This window comes from Guillardia theta (assembly GCF_000315625.1).
Source record: "Guillardia theta CCMP2712 unplaced genomic scaffold GUITHscaffold_12, whole genome shotgun sequence".
NCBI classification, from domain to species: domain Eukaryota; class Cryptophyceae; order Pyrenomonadales; family Geminigeraceae; genus Guillardia; species Guillardia theta.
Window position 1 is genome coordinate 1042672 of NW_005434662.1, and position 19458 is coordinate 1062129.

The 19458-nt window shown below is 53.8% G+C and overlaps 5 protein-coding genes across 5 annotated transcripts; 3 read left to right on the forward strand and 2 right to left on the reverse strand.

Annotated features, from left to right (window-relative positions):
• Positions 1 to 196: 196 nt before the first annotated feature.
• GUITHDRAFT_134815 (hypothetical protein) lies at positions 197 to 2920 on the reverse strand (the record flags this gene model as incomplete). The annotated part of the gene is made up of 12 exons (XM_005838268.1): positions 197 to 233; positions 297 to 499; positions 619 to 732; positions 869 to 937; positions 1363 to 1421; positions 1637 to 1709; positions 1868 to 2032; positions 2255 to 2308; positions 2337 to 2419; positions 2466 to 2544; positions 2590 to 2617; positions 2859 to 2920. 12 exons carry the CDS (start codon positions 2918 to 2920, stop codon positions 197 to 199), a joined length of 1026 nt encoding a protein of 341 aa, XP_005838325.1.
• A 1130-nt stretch (positions 2921 to 4050) lies between these two features.
• Positions 4051 to 5436, forward strand: GUITHDRAFT_151046 (hypothetical protein). The gene is made up of 8 exons (XM_005838269.1): positions 4051 to 4129; positions 4181 to 4229; positions 4283 to 4340; positions 4473 to 4536; positions 4583 to 4659; positions 4703 to 4793; positions 4846 to 5003; positions 5069 to 5436. The coding sequence occupies exons 1-8, from the start codon at positions 4069 to 4071 to the stop codon at positions 5162 to 5164; spliced, it is 654 nt and encodes a 217-aa protein (XP_005838326.1). The 5' UTR covers positions 4051 to 4068; the 3' UTR covers positions 5165 to 5436.
• A 1323-nt stretch (positions 5437 to 6759) lies between these two features.
• On the forward strand, positions 6760 to 9128 carry GUITHDRAFT_103263 (hypothetical protein; the record flags this gene model as incomplete). The annotated part of the gene is made up of 6 exons (XM_005838270.1): positions 6760 to 6850; positions 6943 to 6983; positions 7029 to 7069; positions 7121 to 7579; positions 7639 to 8070; positions 8135 to 9128. 6 exons carry the CDS (start codon positions 6760 to 6762, stop codon positions 9126 to 9128), a joined length of 2058 nt encoding a protein of 685 aa, XP_005838327.1.
• A 130-nt stretch (positions 9129 to 9258) lies between these two features.
• Positions 9259 to 13005, reverse strand: GUITHDRAFT_161682 (hypothetical protein; the record flags this gene model as incomplete). The annotated part of the gene is made up of 4 exons (XM_005838271.1): positions 9259 to 9358; positions 9394 to 11101; positions 11164 to 12849; positions 12886 to 13005. The coding sequence occupies 4 exons, from the start codon at positions 13003 to 13005 to the stop codon at positions 9306 to 9308; spliced, it is 3567 nt and encodes a 1188-aa protein (XP_005838328.1). The 3' UTR covers positions 9259 to 9305.
• A 2476-nt stretch (positions 13006 to 15481) lies between these two features.
• GUITHDRAFT_44788 (hypothetical protein) lies at positions 15482 to 18198 on the forward strand (the record flags this gene model as incomplete). The annotated part of the gene is made up of 8 exons (XM_005838272.1): positions 15482 to 15535; positions 15593 to 16501; positions 17324 to 17374; positions 17444 to 17584; positions 17637 to 17676; positions 17850 to 17929; positions 17979 to 18017; positions 18100 to 18198. Coding segments are annotated over 8 exons (1413 nt in total), but the record flags the coding sequence as incomplete, so codon positions are not given.
• Between the last annotated feature and the right edge of the window lie 1260 nt (positions 18199 to 19458).

The window sequence follows — 19458 nt, forward strand, 5'->3', positions numbered from 1 at the left end:
GACCTGCAGCTTCTCAACGGGTGGGGGGTGGGGGGGAAGGAGCAGGAGGAGGAAGGAGGAAGAGGGAAAAGGAGGAGGAGGGAAAGAGCAGCATCAAGAGGAGGGGGAGAGGGAAGACGAGGGAGGGGGGAAGGTAGAGGAGGTGATATCGATGACAACGACAATGGATATGGTTTCAACAAGAGCGCCGCAGCTTTTACCGGCCGTTTGAAAGACTTGAGAGCGTTGATATCCTGTAAACAGCATTCAATCATCCTCACCCTCTCCTCTCGTCTTCTCTTCACCTCTGCGATCACCGGGGCTCCCCGTTGGTCCCTCGGCTGAACTTGCGATCAACCCACATCCCTTCCACTCCTCCTCCTCCTCCACCACCACCACCACCACCACCACCACCACCTCCTCCTCCTCCTCCTCCTCCTTCATCACTCCCACCACCACTTCTCCTGTTCCTTCTCACCATGTGCCAGAAAATTGCAGGCGGATATTTCTCTGTGAGGTGCTGCAAAGGTGAGATTACACAGGATAAGTTGCACGCTATTCCACAAAAGAAATTCTTATGAAGATCATATGGTTGTACAAACGCAGACACTGTGTAAACATATTCGTGTACAGGCATACCAACATCGTGTACCAATGACATCCAAAAACATCACTAGCAGTTTCATCTTGTACAAAAATTATGAAATTGCCAACCTCTGGTGGGACCGGCATGATCTGAACAGCAATTGCTGCCTGCAGAAAGTTTGAGAAATAGCGTTTCCCACATCCGTAGAACTTCTGCAACTTCACTCTACTCTCCACGTGCTCCTCCGCTCCATCGCTCGCTTCTACATCCTTCCCCTCTCAACTTGCTCCTCCTCAGACTTACTGGGGGTTCAGACGAGATGCCCAGCGCATGCACGATGGCTCCTCCCGAGGAAGCGCCGAGAGCGACAAGCTGCAGGCGAATCAGGGGAGAGGATGGAGTGGGAGGAGAGGACAGGAATCTTCTCGAGATTGTTGGTCTTTCTGAATGATTCCACTGCCTTCTTGATACGAGCTAAGGGGAAAGTGAGGATATGAAACACTGAGAGGGAGGGAGAGGAGGAGAGGAAAGGAGGGAGGGAAAGGGAGGGTGCGAGGGAGAGGGAGGGAGGAATGGAGGGAAGGGGAGATAGGGAAGGAAGGAGGGAGGGAGAGGGATGGAGAGGGAGTACGAAAGGACATTATCCAGAAAACGTCTGCGCAAGAATTCGGCAGGAATGAAGCAGGGGGGAGGGAAGGAGCAAGGTGAGCTGGAGGAGAGGACGCGCGGGAAGGTTGAAGAAGAGAACAGGGGGAAGAGGCCTTCGGGACAACATGACAGGAAGAGCCGATGCTCACCGACATCGTCTTGTGGGTTCCAACACTTGCTGCCTCGGTCTTGACTCGTGACTGCTCTCCTACATTAGAGGAAACAAGAGGAGGACGTCGTGAAGCGAGTGAACATGAAAGAGGAAGGGGAGGGAGGAGAGAGAAGGCAGAGGAGAGACGTACAAGCAGCGACGGAGACGGGGAGGTAGCAGAGAGCGAGAGCGAGAAAAGTAGGGGAGGAGGAAAAGGAGACGGAGTGGAGAGGGGGAGGGAGAAGGAGGGTATATGTAAAACACTCAGCAACCTGCAACGACTGAGAGTCCCTTATCGAGAGCCGTTGAGACTATCTTCCTTTCTATTGGCAACCCAATACATTCCTGTGTTTGACAATGATATCCCTTCCTTGCTCCCTCCCCTTCCTCGCTCCCCTGGCTCTCTGGCTCCCTTCCCTCGCTTTCCTTCTTTCCCTCCCCCTCTCCTCCCTCCTCCCTCCTTTCTCCCAGGCACGAGGATTCAAGGAGGGCGGTCACAACACCTTACAGTCGTCGCTCTTGTCGAAGAAGTCAGTAGCAGAATGAGAGCAGCCTGCGCTGCTGTCAGTCCCTGACCCTCCTCGCAACATCTCGATGTTGCCACCGTGAGCAAGGAACAGGATGGCACGAGATGTCTTTCCCCGAGCTTTCTCGACTGTCTGATAAACCTGTACGTTTGCAAACAAGTCGTTCAGCTCAAGGAGTTAACATCACTTCGCAGCTCAAACACCATTTCGATCCCCGAATCGGATAGGGTTGTCTTGATTCCTCGGACAGACTGAACCGCCTCTCTACTCTCGCTCTTCTTGCTTTCTTGCAACCTTCAAAAAGATAGAGTGAACGGATCTCACAACCACAAATCTGCTTCAACGTTGTTTTCTCTTCAGCACTGTGAGAAGCTCTTGTGGCTTCAACTCCTGCATGAGATCGATTTTTGTTCCCACCTGTGACATTTTACATCTCACCACTCACAGAAACAGGACGAGTTTGTGTCACACTTTCTCTCAAATCTACTTCAAGCCCCTGCTGCTTTGTTGTCGAGCTTGATCCAGTCGCTGCGAACTATTCACAATCGGGGACGTCAAAACGAGTGTCTCAAACCAAATGTTGTGACAAAAAAGACGACAACAAGAGCAGTCGCAACTATGATACACGTCTTGGTCGTGTGATCATTCATGGTCTGTCGGCATGTCAGATCGGACATCATCTTCAACCTATTCCGCACCGGATGTCTCGGTTTCTTTGGACGCATCCTGCAATCACCGTCAACACCCTCGAATATCCCACAAGGACACGTCATGCTCAAGTAAAGATGAAACTTGGTGGTCCTATCACAGTGTTTCGATGATCTGAGACCTAAGGTTGTCGTTGGATAAGAATCATCGGAGATAGACAGCTCTTTCCCGTGCACAACATCAGTCTATCCTCTGCATCTGCATCTGCTTATCCTTCTGATCATCATCTCCTTCGGTTTCATCGTCCTGCAACCTTCACCGTTCTCCTGTCCTCCTCTTGTACATCTTCATCGCCTTCCTTCCCTGGCACATCCTAGTCATCCCGTTCCTGCTGGGGTGCAAGGCCATACATAGGGGTACTTTATAGGTGAATAAGAAGGGTGGGTGTGTACAAGTGAAGGGGTGATATTTGACTACAAAAGGGGGGTAGACATGGTTTGTTGCCCATAGGGCTCCGAGTAGGAAGGGGTCGTGATGAAAAGTGGGGTGTTCTGCCTAAGAAATGGGGGTATGTTTAACAAGGGGTGGGTCTCAACACATCCCCACTTAGGAGGGGGTAGGGTATATTCTATGTTTGGGTGGGTACTTCATTGGAAACATCGAGGGCGTAGATGAGAGGGGTACTCCGCAGTGGGTGGGGTTGAGGATTGGGTGGGGTGCTCCCAGATCGCCCTTTGTTTGTTTCCCGATGTTGGATTCAAACTTTACTTTTTAATAACAAATATCAGTAAAATTTCAATTATATTATATTATATTCAAATTTGAAAGTTCATAATCGAACAAAATAACCAACTATTTCGACAACTACAGATTGAGGACGTATGTCCAACCCGGTTCCGAAAACGACTAAAGTTTTGCAAGGAGACCGGAGGATGGCTGGGAGATCGTTGTTGAGATTCCTCCCACCAGTATGAAGTTGAGCAGGAGCAGGAGCAGGAGCAGGAGCAGGAGCAGGAGCAGGAGCAGGAGCAGGAGCAGGAGCAGGAGCAGGAGCAGGAGCAGGAGCAGGAGCAGGAGCAGGAGCAGGAGCAGGAGCAGGAGCAGGAGCAGGAGCAGGAGCAGGAGCAGGAGCAGGAGCAGGGTCAACAGGAGAGGAACAGAAAAGAAGAAAGGGAGTAGGAGCATGAAGATGATTGCACTAATGGTCCAGAGGCATTGCTCGTTGTGACCATCACCACTCTGTATACTGCATTACACCAACCATGACTTGCTCAAGTATTGTACTCAGCATCCCTGGATAGAAGCTGCTTCGATCACCTGGTTCTCGCTTCTTAGCTTCCATACTACTTGCTGTTCACACCACCTTTCATGTCCTGAATACTAACTACAATTGTACATGCACTTGCTAGTATCATTTGTTCAGAACACCACCTGTTTTCTTTTTAGCAAACCGCGATTCACTTTCCGTTGATTTCGGAACATGCATAAGACACTGACTTGAATTGTTTGGAAAGAATCGGATCAATCAAATGAGGCCGCTTCCTTTGAACAGAATGTCCCTTCTTGCCCTTGCGCTCGTGCTCTTTCAAGGTCGTTGGAACCTTTGTTCTATCATTTGTTTGCTAACATAATGAGATATAGGGGCCCACGGTAAAGAAAACAGCGTACCTGTGCAGAAAGGCCCGAACGGGTACGGAAATAGAGTGTGAAGAGTTTTTACACAGCTCTGATGTTCGTTTACAGAAAACCTCTGCCGTCTTGCTCCGAGGCGACGAATTGCTTCGATTGTTTTGTACAGCAGGTGATTCTCAGTTCTGGCTGCCCTTGTCCGTGTTGGCATGCGTATTTTGTTTGGCCCATTGCAAATTCTGCAGGACGAGAGAGCTTGCTTAACTTGCCTGACAAGTCAACATTTTGACATGGAACGTGATAGGAATGTTATCCTAACCCTCTTGGTGGTGATCCGATCTGTTCTCCTTGTGGCTGGTGTTCACACAGTAAGGAGACATTCATATTTCATGCTCGTGCTCAACTTTGCTGCAGACCACAGCGCAAGCTGGACTGCAGATGTCAAGGGGACTTGTGTGATAGCCCCCGTCGGAATGTTCGATTTTTGTCAGGTATCTTGCCTTACGAATCTCCTCCTCCTCACTCCGATCTCAGCTAGTGGATCCTGGAGCGGATAGATACTGCCCGGAGTCTGTCTGTAAGGTCGGCGACTTTGGCTGCGCCTGCAAGGACAATGTCTGTCCAGGTTGAGGACTGAACGGCACTTGTTGTTTGTGACTGGTGACCCGGGTTCACAGCGATTGAGAAGCTGATCGGTCTCTTCACCTTGGAAGGGATCTGGCTTATTCTCCTCACAACTCTTGCCATTGGCGTATGCGTTACAACGCTCTGTATCTGGTCGATCTGTTGTTCGAGGCAGCGCCGTGTCATCATCGTCAACTACTATGACCCTGAGGTATGTCTGATCCGATTCACCTCCTCTTACCTTGTCGGACGGTCACTTTGTGCGTGTATAAACAGAACGGTAGAGCTGCACTCCATGACGTCGTCAACGGCCCTGCACAGGGCGGCCTGCAAGTTAACGGCGCGACAACGGCATACACTCGCTTCCAGTAACTTAAGTATGATTAGTACCGCTTTCTGCCTGTCCCGTGAGTCAGGCGGTTTACTGCGGCCTACAGTGGCACGGTGGCAGCCTGTGCTATACTAGTAATTCCGAACGGTCCAGGCCGCCGCGGCCTGCTTGTTGCCAGCCTGTCACAGTGCCGCGATCATCCGGGCCCGGGGGCGGCAAGCATGGGCCGGGCAGCCTCCGTGACAAGTTGTGTGGGGCGGCTCAGTTAATCATCGGTTTAAAATGAGGCTCTCATAAACTTCATATCTCAAGCAGTTCAGTCAAGAAAACTCACTGAGAGTCTGTGGCAGTGGCATTCGAGTCTGTTCCCGCATAACTTGTACCGTACGGTACTGGTTGTACCAACTTGAACCTGACGGTAGTACGGTACGGTACTGTACGGTATGGTACGGTACGGCAGAAAGTACTACCAGTTCAGTGACCGTCTGCTATCCGTATTTGTAGGCCGATGTCAAATTTGAGTTTTAGAGTTACTCTTTAAAACCAGTTCTTCAAATGTCTGTTGATATTTCAAAATGTTTACTGCTGAAATCAATATATATAAAACTTTAGATTATAAGTCCTTTATTTCTTTGTATGAAAATTGAAAAACATTTTAAACAAGTGTACCATGGCTTGTCATTGATACGACCCCCCTACCCCCACCCACACGATGCCGTAACCGTCCCGTCGATTCCTCAAAACGCTGGGTAGGTCCTCTATATATTGGTGCGGGTAAGGAGGGGTGGTGATGTCCATTGAGGGGTGGATTCTGCATTATGAAATGGAGGGTCCTTTTCAGGCTCTTGACCTCTTTCGAGCAGGGTGGGTAGTCACTTCGTGGTGTTGATTGTCGGAGGTGGGGTGGCGGGGCCATGGGAGGTATGAGGGCGATGAGCATCCAGTTGATATTTGTGGGGTCGGGTAGTAGATTTGGGGGTGGGGTGGTATTTTCATGGTAGGTTTTCAATTAGATGTGCAGGGTGGGTCCCGGGACTGTCCGAAGTGGAGGGGGTACAGGGTGGCTGGATGGGAAAATGGGGCGGCAGGTGGGTGTTCACGCTCTGAATGGTGGGTACTTTTGAGGTCATACGGAGGGGTCAAAGCGAGGACAGGGGGTTGGACAGCACGGGTATTGGGAGTTTTGTGGGTACCACTGAGATTGGGAGGTAGAAAGAGGGGTGGGGGTGGGAATGGAGGGGTGGTGGGTTTCAAATATTTAGGAGCGACAATGCCGGGACGGAGAGCAAGGATGTATGTGGGAGGCGAGGAGGAAGGAAAAGGACGGAAGATGCAGATGTTATGGAGAAAAGAGTCGAGCTGGAGGAATGAGCGCAGGAAGAGGATAGGGATGAGGCACAAGACGCCAGGCCACAAAGGGCATGAAGACGAACAAGTCATGCGCAGTAGCATGTAGGATGGGAGATGAGAACAAGGATAGATGTTTATTTTGAGTAAGGAAATAGTTGCAGATGATCGAGTCCTTGGGGGGCTGGAATGATTTGAGGGTTAAATAGACAGCTAAGTTCTAGTCGTATTTCTCTTTGCAACACATCCTCCCCCCACACCCCCAGGTCATGGTCGTGAAGGAACACGAATGGGAGACAGAGGAAAATATTACAGTGTGTGGGGGCTCATGCACTCTCAATTTATCAAGCCGATAATATGCAGTCTCTCGAGCGACAAGTGTGAGAGAAAGGGTTGTTCCGGGTGTAGAGAAAGATATTCCTTGTTTGCTGATGACAGCCGTTAATCTTTCGCTTCAGATCTCTTGTTTCAGATCACTTTGCTGCCTCGAGCGCGTTTTGCTCGATCATGAAGGTCACACGAAAGTGTGGAGATCTCCAGTGTGTCTGTGCTTGTCAGAACATAGCAGTACATTCACAGGAACCTCAACTCCCTCAAGGGTAAAGAAGGAGAAGCTTGTTTCAGACTGCATTGTGATTGATTTTGAACAGGTTTCACCTCCTCGTCAAGATTGTATCGCATACTCCATACAAGTTCGCGTACTCTTGGACTGCCCCTGGCTCCTCACATCCCTTTGATGAGTTTGACTTGGAATCATGTCTGCAGAAGGCATCGATGACGGGAATGGCGAAGGATGTGTTGTCAGATGTCTTGCAAAATCACAAGATGAATGTGAAGACAATGATGACAGAGTGGGCGAGGAAGAAAGAGACGGAGAGCAGGCAGAGTAATGGACACAGCGACTACCATGAGCAGATGAGCAAAAATGCTTCTCTGAGCTCCTCGTTCCCCAGCATGTCCAACAGAGATCACCCTCAAAACCACCACGGCATCGAGCTTGAAAGTCCTCCCGCAATCGCACCGCAGGAAGACCTGTGCGGCATACAAGGCTGCGTCTGCGAGACTGAGGGACTTCACATCCATCAGCAAGAGCCGAAGCTACCACAAGGGTGAGGCGCTAACTGCTTGTCGAGCTTGAATGCCCTCGTTGACTCGAGTGATGGTGCAGATTCTACCTATCAGTGAAGAAAGAAAAGTCAAAGCTGGAGATGAGGTGGAAGCTGCCTGGGTCAAGTGATTTGTTGAAGGAGAATGCGATAGAGCGGGAGCTGCGGTCGACATCACCTGCCAGCGCGATGAGTGTGGACGAGTTTGAGAGATTTGTCGACCTGTTTGTGCAGCACAAGATCAACGTAAAGGCTTACGCGGCGAAGGAGTGGAGCCGGAGGAAGAAACTCGATTCTTTAGCTCAGACGAATAGGCACGAGGAATGGGATGTGATGATGGACCCTAAGACAGGTCAGGATGCCCGCGGGGTGCCGGAAGAGAACGTTGCTCTACTTGTCAAACCAAACTTTGGAGATGTCAACAACGAGCGGACTCTGATCTTCGACTCCGGAGACTTTTGTCCCGCATGTGGCAAAGACTTCTCTCACATCGCGTAAGTACTCGTTGCTTGTTGCTCATTGCGCGCGTTCGTCCACCTGACTCGTATGATGAAGTAGAATCGCCACTCGACGCAACTCGATGCTCAAGCACCTCTACCACTTCAAGAGGACAGGCTACTGTAAGTTCTCGCGCTACAACTTCAACGCCATGGGCCCAGCAGCGGTCAACGACCATGCAGACGTCGCTGAGAGCTCCGACCTCCTGCTCAACTCGTCGCAACAGCTGCTGTCCGGTATGGACTTTGAAAGCCATCCGCTCAACGACAGCGCCGCTACCATGATGAACGACCGATCGCACGAGTGCTACATGTCAAACTCGGACGACGACGACGACGACGACGACGACGACGACGACGACGATGATGATGACGACGACGACGACGGCGAGGGCGAGGGCGAGGGCGAGGGCGAGGGCGAGGGCGGGGGCGGGGGCGGGGGCGAGGGCGAGAGGTCGCCTCCGCGCCGGAAAAGAGGGCGTCCAAGGCTCCCCTCCTCCAAGTGCAGCCGATGTGGCAAGTGGCGGAGGCTTCGTTCTCGTTTCGGGACTGATCATGATCGACCCTTCTTCTGCGCCATGCTGTCAAACACCAACTGCTCCATGGATGAAGTGCCGGCCCACCGCCCGCGCGACTTGTTAGAGGGCGAGAAAGACAGGGAGAGGGGCAGGGCAGCGCACAAGCGACCCCGCTCGTTCCCCGACACGGACAGAGATGAAACAGACTCGGGCGGGAGGGCAGAAAGTCTGACGAGCAAGAAGGAGAAGTTGGAAGTCTGCACGTGGCAGAAGAACTTCGAGATGCTCAAGGACTTCAAGCAGAAGCACGGGCACCTGTTCGTCTCCCAGAGCTCCAAGTCTCGCTTCTTCCACCCTCAGCTGGGACGATGGGCCAGCTGGCAGAGGACGCTGCTCAACAAGGGAGAGCTGCAGGCAGAGAGGAAGCGATGGCTGGACGAGATCGGCTTCTGCTGGAATGGCAGGGAGGTGGTCAAGATCATCGGCCGCTCCACCAAGAAGAGAAAGCACAGGGACAAGCACAGGGACAGCCACTGAGTCGTGTTACTTCCTTCCCCTTCCCCTTCCCCCCTCCCCTTTACCTCTTTCCCCTCCTTTCTCCCCTCCTCCCCACTTGCCTCCCTCCTCTCGCACTCCATCCTCTCTTGCGTGCTGGACACATCCCAAACACCGAACTTCTGTCATTATGTAGATTCTCTAAAGTACATGTTAATGTCAGCTCAGCACCATCCCCACCACCTTCTCCACCACCCGCAACCTTGTCCGCCCTGCGCCTGAGTCGTTGCAAGCCCTGCGAGCTCACACGCTCCTCCTGCCTGCCTCTCCCATAAACTGGTGTCGGACCACAGCACGTCACCTCCCTTGGCCGAGACCGTTGAGTCCGTCCCAGCTGCAAGGAAGCAGCTGCTGCATCCTCCGTACCGCACACTCCCACAGCGCCGCGCCTCCTGCGCTCCGGCACGCAGCATGGCCGCCTTGTCCGCAAGGAACGAGCTCCTCGAGACGAGCGATGCGTTGCGACAGGAGGAGGCTGAGGCTGCCGAGGCGTCGGCGTGTACGAGGAAGAGGTTGGACCCCGGGACCACAGCGAGGACGAACTTGACCTGAGACAGGCAGGTCGCGCCATCCACTCCCTCAGCCTCCACCTCAACCCAGCTGCTCTTTAGCACCAGCACCACCGCGCGGGAGACTACAGGAGACCCACCTTGCTGGAGGACAGCTGGGGTCTGCAGGAGGCCGAGGGAGTCGAGGGCCCTGAGGAGAGCGGGCTCGACTTCCCCAAGGAAGAGGCCGGAGGAGAAGGCGGCGATGCTCGGCTTGCCCGGGCTGGCAGCCACCACAGACAGCTGAGAGTCGAGGAGGAGGCACCAGGAGGCCCCCTGCTTGTATGCGCACTCGCTCCAGCTCCCCAGCGTTGCCTGAGTGAAGGAGACGAAGAGGAGCTGTGCCCCCGCCACCCCGGCGATCTGCCTGCTCCTGCACACCCCCGACGCAGCCTCGCCCGGCCTGACCTCCAGCAGGGCTGTTGAGATGCTGACGATGGTGGAGCCGTCCACTGTGTCTGTTTGCGGGCCCGAGACGATCACAGTAGAGTCACAAGCCCCTTCCACCCCCCGCACGTACCAGACCTCCTGGGTGACAGCTGGGGGTGCCGGAAAGAACCTCCCGGGGTACGTCCGAACCACTCCGCTGGCCATGCCGACCTGGAGGAAGCGCCAAGTGCCCAGCAGCGTCCCAGCAAGGGCAGCGCGTCGGCCCCACGACTCCTTCCATGCCTCGTTGAGCAGCGACGTCGCCAGGACGTCCCGCACCGCTCGCTTCTCGAAGCCTCCAGCTGGAAGGCCAGCAGGAGGGGTGGGGGTCACCTGGCCGCTGGCCGTGAGTGTGACGGAGAGCAGCCAGTTCTGCAGGCTGAGGACGGAGGAAGAAGTGAAGGTGAAGGACCCGAGTTGGGCCCCATCCACTAGGCTGATGCTGGAGAAGGCGAACACACTCGTCTGTAAGGTCAGCTGCTTCCCTGCTGGGAAGATGTTTTCAACGGTCGAGCCGTCCACCGCATTCAAGGAGGAAGGGTCTGTCTGGAGCTGATAGTAGAAGGTGACAAGTTCCTTTGATCCCAGCTGCTGCAGGTTTGTAACTGGGAAGCCCGAGGTGTACCGACTGACCACGAGCCCAGCAGGCGTCTCCTCGACGGACCAGCCGAAGCTGCCGACGGCGAGCACGAAGGAGAGGTTGAGATGGGCAACGATCGAGTCCCCTTGAGCGAAGAGAAAGGCACGAGCGACCGATGGTCCAAGTTGCCATGAGCTGGAGGTCTGCTGAGAGGTGTTCAGCAGCCTCTGCTGGAGAAGTACTGGACCGTAAGTTTCAGCAGCCGCAGCAGCCGCAAGGAGCTGAGTGAACTGCTCGCCCTCCACATCAACCGCAAACTTGAAGCCTGTGGAGGAAGGTGACAGGCTCGGAGAGAACAACAACCTCCCTCCTGCATCCACCACCAACAGCTGGACGACCTGGAAACACTCTCAGCTCACCTTCAACTGGACCTTACCCCTCCGGTTGCTCTTTTCCTCACCTTATTCGTCTCAACCAGAGGCTTCACACTGGGATTGCTAGCGAGGCTTGTCTGCGCTCCCGTAAAGGCGAGCTGGGGGGAGACACTGACCGCGGCGACGGCGACAAGCTTCTGATCCTCCGGGGACGAGCTACCGAAATTGAGGAGGGAGGAGAAGATGGGAGCGGAGAAGGTGAGTAGCGGCTGATTGTGCGGCCCCCCGAGTTGTACTTGACTCACAGCGACGGTGGAGTCTGAGCTCTGGAACTTCCTGCTGCTGACGGCGAACCGCTCCCCAGCCTGCTGCTGCCATGCGAACCTGTAGGGGATGCGAGTGAAGGAGCCCGCTGCTCCTGCCGTGCAGGCCATCCCGGTCATCCAGGTCTTCTCGTACATGGAGGAATCAGCGCCCAACGTGACCACGTGGAGGGAGACACCGAGCTGGAGCAGACGGTCAGAGACTGAGGCGGGAGGAGACGGGGAGTAGCCGTTGGTAACCAACACCACCTCCTTCCGCGCTTGCTTGCTCGAGGAAACAGCTGCTGCCTCGTTCTCAAAGACATCGAGAGCAGACGAAATCGCGTCCCCAAGGTTGACGAGTCCGTTGGGCAGCCACGACTTTGCTGCGAGCTGCATCCAACCAGCCGTCACGTTGTCGGCAGCGCACAGTCTGCTCTTGAGCCCCGTCGCGTTACTCAGCTGGCATCCTCCTTGCATCCCACACCCATAGACCCTAGCGACAGACTTTGTCGCTAGCACGAGAGCAACCGAGTCTGCGGGCCCCAGCGAGCCCAGCAAGGATAAAGTCACTTGCTTGCCGACGTACTGACGGTCAAACTCGTCCATGGAACCCCCAGTGTCGAGGACAAACACGACGCTGCGAGGAGCAGAGGCAGCAGCTAGGAACCAGCTCTGCATGCGGGGGTCGAAGCGTTCGTACCCCGGGAGGTTCTGCTCCATCCACACAGTGCCGGGATAGAACCGCTCGATGCCACTGTCGGCCATGGCGATTCGCTGCCAGACAACTCCGAGGGACGCCGCCTGGGCTGATCCAAGAGTCGCCTTCATCCATGGATCCAGGGAGTGGGTGGCATTGATGAGAAGGGCAGCAGCTGAGACCCTCTGGGCTGTCGAGCAGAGAAGAACTTTTGCCTTCACTCTCGTAAGGCAGTATAATGCGATGGCTGGATCGAGCGACGGCTGCTGGAGGTTCCCGTCGGTCCCAAGACACTCGTACTTGCCTCCTGTGAGAGGAGCAAGTCCTCCAAGAATGGCCTCCCGCAAGTCTCCTGCCCGATTGTTGGAGTACGTCGACCCGAACGCTGGGCTCCCGATGCGCATGCAGTACTGCGGGATCTTGACGACGCTGCTGTCGAGGGTGACGGGGGCATGGAAGCGAGGGTCCTGGACGGTCTTCTTGGCGCTCACGTCCGAGGGCACGTCAGCTTCTGTGAGCGCACCTGACGCATGCAGAGCATCCGCATCTGCCCCAGCCGCTTGCAGCAACTGAGCGTCATCTTGGATGCTCGCGAGGTTGGGGGGGATGTTCCGCCTCAGGGCGTTCGAGGCCTCGTCCCGCAGCTTGATCGCCAAGGACGCTGTTGATGCGAGGAGCTGCGAGCTATCCCTCGCTATGCTCCTGACGAGATCCTTGCTGACCGTCCCGTTCGTCTCCTCGGCCCCCGCTGTTGCGTTCTTGAGCGCTGCCTGCAAGAGAGGTGCGGCCGCTGCCTCATTCACTACCTGAAGCAGCTGAGACCCCAACCCGGCAGCGAGTCCTGCGATCGAATCCGCAGTGCTACACGATGAGCGCACGAGGAAGGTGAGGAGGAGAAGGCCGCGCAGTAGCTGACCTATCGCCATCCTTGCAGTGGGGCGAAAAAGTTTCTTGAAAGCCGGAGGAATGTCGAGACTCTTGGACTTGCTCGATACTTCACATCACTGTCAATCGATTGATATCCTTCAAGCACTGTCTACTTCGTTCGCATTCTCCTCAGATTGATCGCCGACATTAGCACGCCTCACTCCATCTCGTTGTCTAGATGTTCGTACTTGCTGCTTCTTGTGCCCTTTGATGAGCCATTCTTGGTTCTCTCCTCTCTCGACGCCTCTCCCTGGTATTCCTGCTGGTATTCTGCCTCCTGCCTCCGTCTCCAGCTCCTCGTCCAGCTCCTCCTCCTCTCTCCTCTCTCCTCCTCTCACCTCCTCTCTCCTCTCTCCTCCTCTCCTTCAGTTATTCCAACCTTGCGACCAGAGTCTGTCTGACCTACGAACACCACCGTGACAACCAACTAGCCGTCCTAGTGATGTTGAGTAATAAATCATTCTGGAAAAGCCTTCACCGGTACTTTATTGGGGAATATGGACGGTGGGGGTGGAGTTCAGGGGTAGTCCAGGTCAGAGGGGGGGTGGGTGGGTATTTCAGTACCAGAGAAGTTTGCTTAACCTTGTTCAGATTAGTTTAGGGGGTAGGGGTACTTGAAAGGTATGTAAGATACCGGTTATAAGATCTCAAATTATCGAATAAAATACGGGTGGTATCAATAATATGAAGGGTGGGGGTAGGGAGGGGAGTCAATGCCGGGGGAGGGGAGGGCGGCGGCAGTGGAAGAGGAGCGGAATGCAGGAAGAGGCACGAGCAAGCTGGTGGGTAGCCCCCGCCCCATCCTCCTCCTCCTCCTCCTCCTCCTACCCTCTCCCTCCTCGTCACGTTCATGTTTCGATGTCAGGACTTCACGTCTTTCTCAATGGTCTGTGGGCGTTACGGCACAGTGATGCTGTAGAGTGACAGTGTGTGTGGGTTTGGCCTGAGAATGTGTACGCGCTCGTGTTTGATTCGAAAACTTCATGTCCATTCATTTTGAAATCCTGAAACATCAACTTTCTCCTGTTATCCATGTCTCTTTTGCAAGAGTGAGTTACAATGAATGCAGGCAACGTTAGGCTATATAAGGTTGTTTCATACCCGAGATATTATACATCCTTATCGTACAGGTGCTCGTACTGTGATGTATTTGAAGCATGTTGATCGTCTCTCTTCTTTATTCCCACCAGCAGCGCATTGTTTCTAGACCCGTAAGATGGAAAGCGACGGGGGAGGGGAAGCTGCGCATAGTCCTTCTACACAGGTGAGGAAAATCTCAGAGGTAGAGGATGGTGACATGCGGCACCAAAGGCGGAGGGAAGGGCGCAGGGAGCTGGAGATGTCTTGTCCACCAACGACGAGATCAGCGACGCTGATTACCGCATCATGCTGCTGCAGCATTGGCGGTACAGGACCTGTGGAGGAAACCTCCGCGAGCATGATTTGGGCTTGAGCTTCAACTACAAATCAGCCATGCGGAAGAAACGAAAATCATCGGGACTTCATCACCCGATGTTCAAGAATCCTCCGCCAGTGTTCTCTCACTTTGAAGCCCTTCCTGCAGATCAGAGCTATGTCGAGGGTGGGAGCGAGGATGAGGAAGAGGAAGTTCAAGGCGGGCAGGGTGCATCAATGCATCCTGGAAAGCGAGCGAGAAATGGAAAATCTCTTCAGCGGAAGGAGAACTTCTCGACGCTCTCGGGCAGTCAGCCCTTCGGTGATGGCCCCTATAGCCACGAGAGGCGGAACGCATGGGCGTCGGTGGTTCGAGTGATGCCTCATCGTCAACGTGATATTGCTAAAGCGCTGCAGCAGCAGCAGATTGACGCCAAGAAATGTGTACAGATGTGCCAGAAACGATACCGCAAGGACGCACTTGCTTCCTTGAAGGTCGCCCGTGAATTTGCATCCCGTTGTAAAAAGCTGAGCAAAGAAGTTGGGGTGATATGGCGCAGAGAAAATGCCCAGAATCTTGCTGCTTCCGGCAAGCTTGATGCGGCGGCTATTGCGCAAGTGGAGATGAGCAGGACCAAGAAAGAAGCAAAGGAGGCGCTGGAGCGAAAGAAGGCAGAGGAGGCAGAGAGAGAGCGCATCAGGCAGCAGAAGAGAATTAACTTCTTGCTGACTCAAACCGAACTCTTCGCTCACTTCATCGGACAGAAGATGGGAGGAATTGACACGGGGACAGAATCCAAGTCATCTTTTGACGGGCCCAGAAGCTCAGTATCCTCTGACGGGGCCCCTGCGAACGATCTTGCTGCTCTGGACAAGGCGGAAACGAAACAAGCACTCGCAAGTGCGCAGCTGGCCTTGCAAGCTAGGCAGCAGAGTATGCAGGCATTTGACGAAGACAGAGAAACTAAGAAGCTGTCAAGGAAGAGCGATCAAGCACTTGTGAACTCATTGGATGAAGCTGGGTTGCAACACAAGGATATTGCCCAAACCAACGAGGTTGCACGGATTTTCAATGGAACTCTGAAGCCGTACCAAAAGATCGGATTCAACTGGTTGATTGGGCTGTATGAACAGGTAAATTGAAATTGACAAATGATCTCAATATATACTGACGCCTTTCCTTACCTGTAGGGTTTGAATGGCATCCTGGCTGACGAGATGGGTTTAGGCAAGACTGTTCAAACCATCTCTTTGCTGTCATGGTTGGCAGAGGAGAAGAGTATCTGGGGTCCATTTTTGGTTGTAGCTCCAACCTCTACGATGCATAATTGGTACTCAGAGCTACAAAAGTTCTGTCCGCAGATGAAAGTTATCCCATACTTCGGTGCCAACCCAAACGAGCGAAAACTTCTTCGCAGGCTATGGACGAATCCTGTATCGCTGGGTACACCCGGAGCACCTTTTCATGTGTTGGTCACCAACTACAAGCTGATTGTGGCCGATGAGAAGCACTTTCAGCGAGTGAAATGGCAGTACATGATACTGGATGAAGCGCAGGCTATCAAGAGCAGTGCCTCGCAAAGGTGGAAGATTCTCTTGGGTTTCAACTGCAGGAATCGATTGCTCCTGACTGGAACTCCGATCCAGAATTCCATGGCTGAGCTCTGGGCTTTGCTGCATTTCATCATGCCGGAACTGTTCGACTCGTTCAGTGACTTCACCGAGTGGTTTTCCAAAGACATCGAGTCGTCAGCTGAAGGAAAAGGAACGGGAATGGATCAAGCGCAGCTGAGAAGGTTACAGCTCATCCTGCAGCCTTTCATGTTGCGAAGGACCAAGAAGGATGTTTTGGACGAGCTTGTTCACAAAGTTGAGATAGAAGTGAGGACTCCGTTGTCTTCCAGGCAGAAGTACTACTACGACATGCTCAAGAGGAGAGTGACCTCGACTGCTGAGCTGCTGGACAGAAAGATGCTGTCAAAAGATGACAAGAGGCTGCACTCTCTTATGAACTTGGTGATGCAGTTTCGCAAGGTCTGCAACCATCCAGAGATTTTCGAGCGAAGAGACTTTATTTCTCCATTGCAATTCCAGGAATACGTCTTGCCTTCTCAACCCCCCCCTCCTTCTGAGCCGATCCCAGTCTGTGTAATCAACAGAAACCCTGTCATCTTCTTTCTTCCGAAGCTGATGTACGACGACACTTTCTTACACAACTCATGGAGCAGGCGCAATTGTGATTCGAGGTCGCGTCTGTTGAAGAGCATTCTTAGTCCATGGTCGGCTGATTCCGTTCATGCGAGCATGGGATGGGGAGCGTGTGGGCCCGGCTTGAGCTGTCTCCGTCTCATGGGACTCTCCCCCGGCGAGGTCAGCGACATAATTTGGGCATCAGATCCGCAGCGTTGGTTGGCCTTCAGATCATTTCTTGGGCGCGTGCGATCATTGCAGATGTCGTGCATGTCCGATGAAGATGCGCTGAAGTTGCCGCAAGAAAGAACTTCCTGCAGGCCAAACATTCTTTTCCGGCTCAAAGATGAAGATGTTGAGAAGAATCTTGAAGGGGATCTTGTGGTGAGCTGCACGAGGCGGCTGCATCAGCTGGCTCCTTTGATTCATGTCGGGAATATCTTCTCTCCTCCTGTCCTATCGTCTCCTGTACAGCTGCATTGCGTCTCTGCTCACTGCGCTCGTCATCACATGCATAGTCTGGAAAGCTCTTGGGTTCGAGAACTTCTGCTGGGCTCAGTGCATCCTCAGCATGAGCCAGATATTAGCGATCCTTGCTCGTTCCCTCCCTTGTCATGTACTCTTAGCTCCTTCACTCCTTCTCAGCCCCTGCTCTCCCACTGGCTACGACGCTATGGGTCATGCTGGATCCGAGTTCCCGACCTCGCTCGCCTCATCACGGATGCGGGCAAGCTCCGGATACTAGATGAACTGCTTCCGAAACTCAAGGCAGAGGGGCACAAGGTAGGTTTCTGATAGCCCTGCTACTCCATGTGTGTTCTTTTGGTCAAAGTCCTGATGCCTTTGTGCCAGGTGCTCATGTTTTGTCAAATGACGAAAATGATGGACATCCTGGAGGATTACTTTTGGTATCGGAAGCACACGTACTTGCGACTGGACGGCTCGGCCTCTATCGCAGACCGCAGGGATATGGTGAACGACTTCCAGTCAGAGGTTTGCGATGCTTTCTCGTCTTCAAGTTTCTTGAGGCCTGACCAACGTCCAGGACTCTGACGTATTCATTTTCCTTCTATCAACACGAGCTGGTGAACTCTCTCTCTTCCCCTCTCCGTCCATCATTGCCTCCCTCGATCCCCCGCAAGCTCCCCATGATATCGTTAGCATCCTCATTTCTTCTTCTCTTGTCTACTCCGACGAGATCCCTTGTGTCTTGATGTGACAAGTGTCTCTGACCGGGAGATCCTCCATGAATCTGCAGGAGGTCTTGGAATCAACCTGACTGCTGCTGACACCGTTGTCTTCTACGACTCCGACTGGAACCCGACCATGGACGCGCAAGTGAGAAGGAGAGGAGGCTTGCGCAAGCTCGGTCTCACGTCCTCTCCAGGCTATGGATCGAGCACATCGACTGGGGCAGACTAAGCAGGTGAGCCAGTTTTCCTTGTTCCTTTCTGCTCGCTCCCCTTCCACTGGATGTTGACGAATCCTGTGATTTGTGCGACTTGCAGGTCACTGTATATCGCCTCGTGTCAAAGAACACCATCGAAGAACGAATCTTGCACCGCGCCAAGCAGAAAGATCATATCCAGCAGATGGTCATCTCTGGCGACAAGGCGTCGTCCACGTTCAAAGGTGAGGAAGCTTGTTGATCGTTTCTCTTGACGATGACTGCGATGTGCAGGGAATGTTGACAACAGCTTCAGAGCGACCGACTTTGCGGATCTTTTGTTCGAGGAAGATGCGGATGATGATGATGATGCGGTCAAAAAGAGCAAAGACAAGCTCAAGAGTGAGAGCACGCAAGATGTTTCGGAGAAGATGGAAATACAGCAAGGCGAGGAGAAGAGCGAAGAGGCTGGCGGAGATGCGTCGATGGAAGAGACTCCTGCTCCCGAAGGATTGGAGGAGGTGAAGACCGAGAGTGACCCTGCTCACGATGTGTCGGCGCAAGTGAAAGTTGAGGAGCCACCGGAGGAGCCGCCAGCGAGAGATGAAGAGGTGGAGGCGGAGAAGTTGGGGGACTGGCTGCAGGTGCATGGCAAGGTGGAGGTGGAGTGGGGAGGAGAGTGGTGGGACGGGATCGTCCTGGGGATCAAGGTGAATCATTTCCGAAAGGTAGCGAAAGTTCACGTTGAGTACGTCGGTGGAGAAGATGACTCGGAATGGATTGACCTCTCCTTCTCGACCATCTGCGGTTGGATCTCCGGGAGACTGCGAGAATGGGAAGAGCATGCGGAGGGTGCGGCGGGTAGTGCAGGCGCAGGAGCGGGGGCAGGAGGGGCAGGAGGGGCGGTTAACGGATCAGCTGGTTTGGCCGAGAAGACGGAGAGCAACAAGATTCACATCAAGAAGGAGGGGAACGTGGAGAAGTTTATCAAGCAGCAGCAGGAGATGAGGAAACAGGAGACGAGCAGGTCGATCACTGGGCCTGCAATCATCATGGACATGGAGGATTGACCTCTCGCCAGCCCCTCCCTCACTCTCTTGTATGTAAATGAAAGCTCAAGATTTTGTTATACTCTGAAGTCATGGAGTTTTAACGAGGATTAGGCGGTGGCGGGAAGGAATAGCGAAGGAGCAGAGGTCGACAAGGAGGAGGAGGTTATAAACGGATGCCCTGTATCTCGAAGGCGAGGACAGCGCCGATAGCTGAAATGAGGAGACTGGAGATAGGTGTAAGCTTTTCTACTTCTCCTCCTCCTTCCCTCGCGCTCATGACGTACCTGACGACAGCTGGCTCTGCTCGTAAGAAGAGGACGCGCATAGGTTGAGCCTGGAGGCCAGACGTGAGGGGCGGGGGATCGGGGATGGGAAGGAGAGCGACAGTGAGGGGGTCGGACGTGAACGAAGAGGAGGCGGAAGAGAGA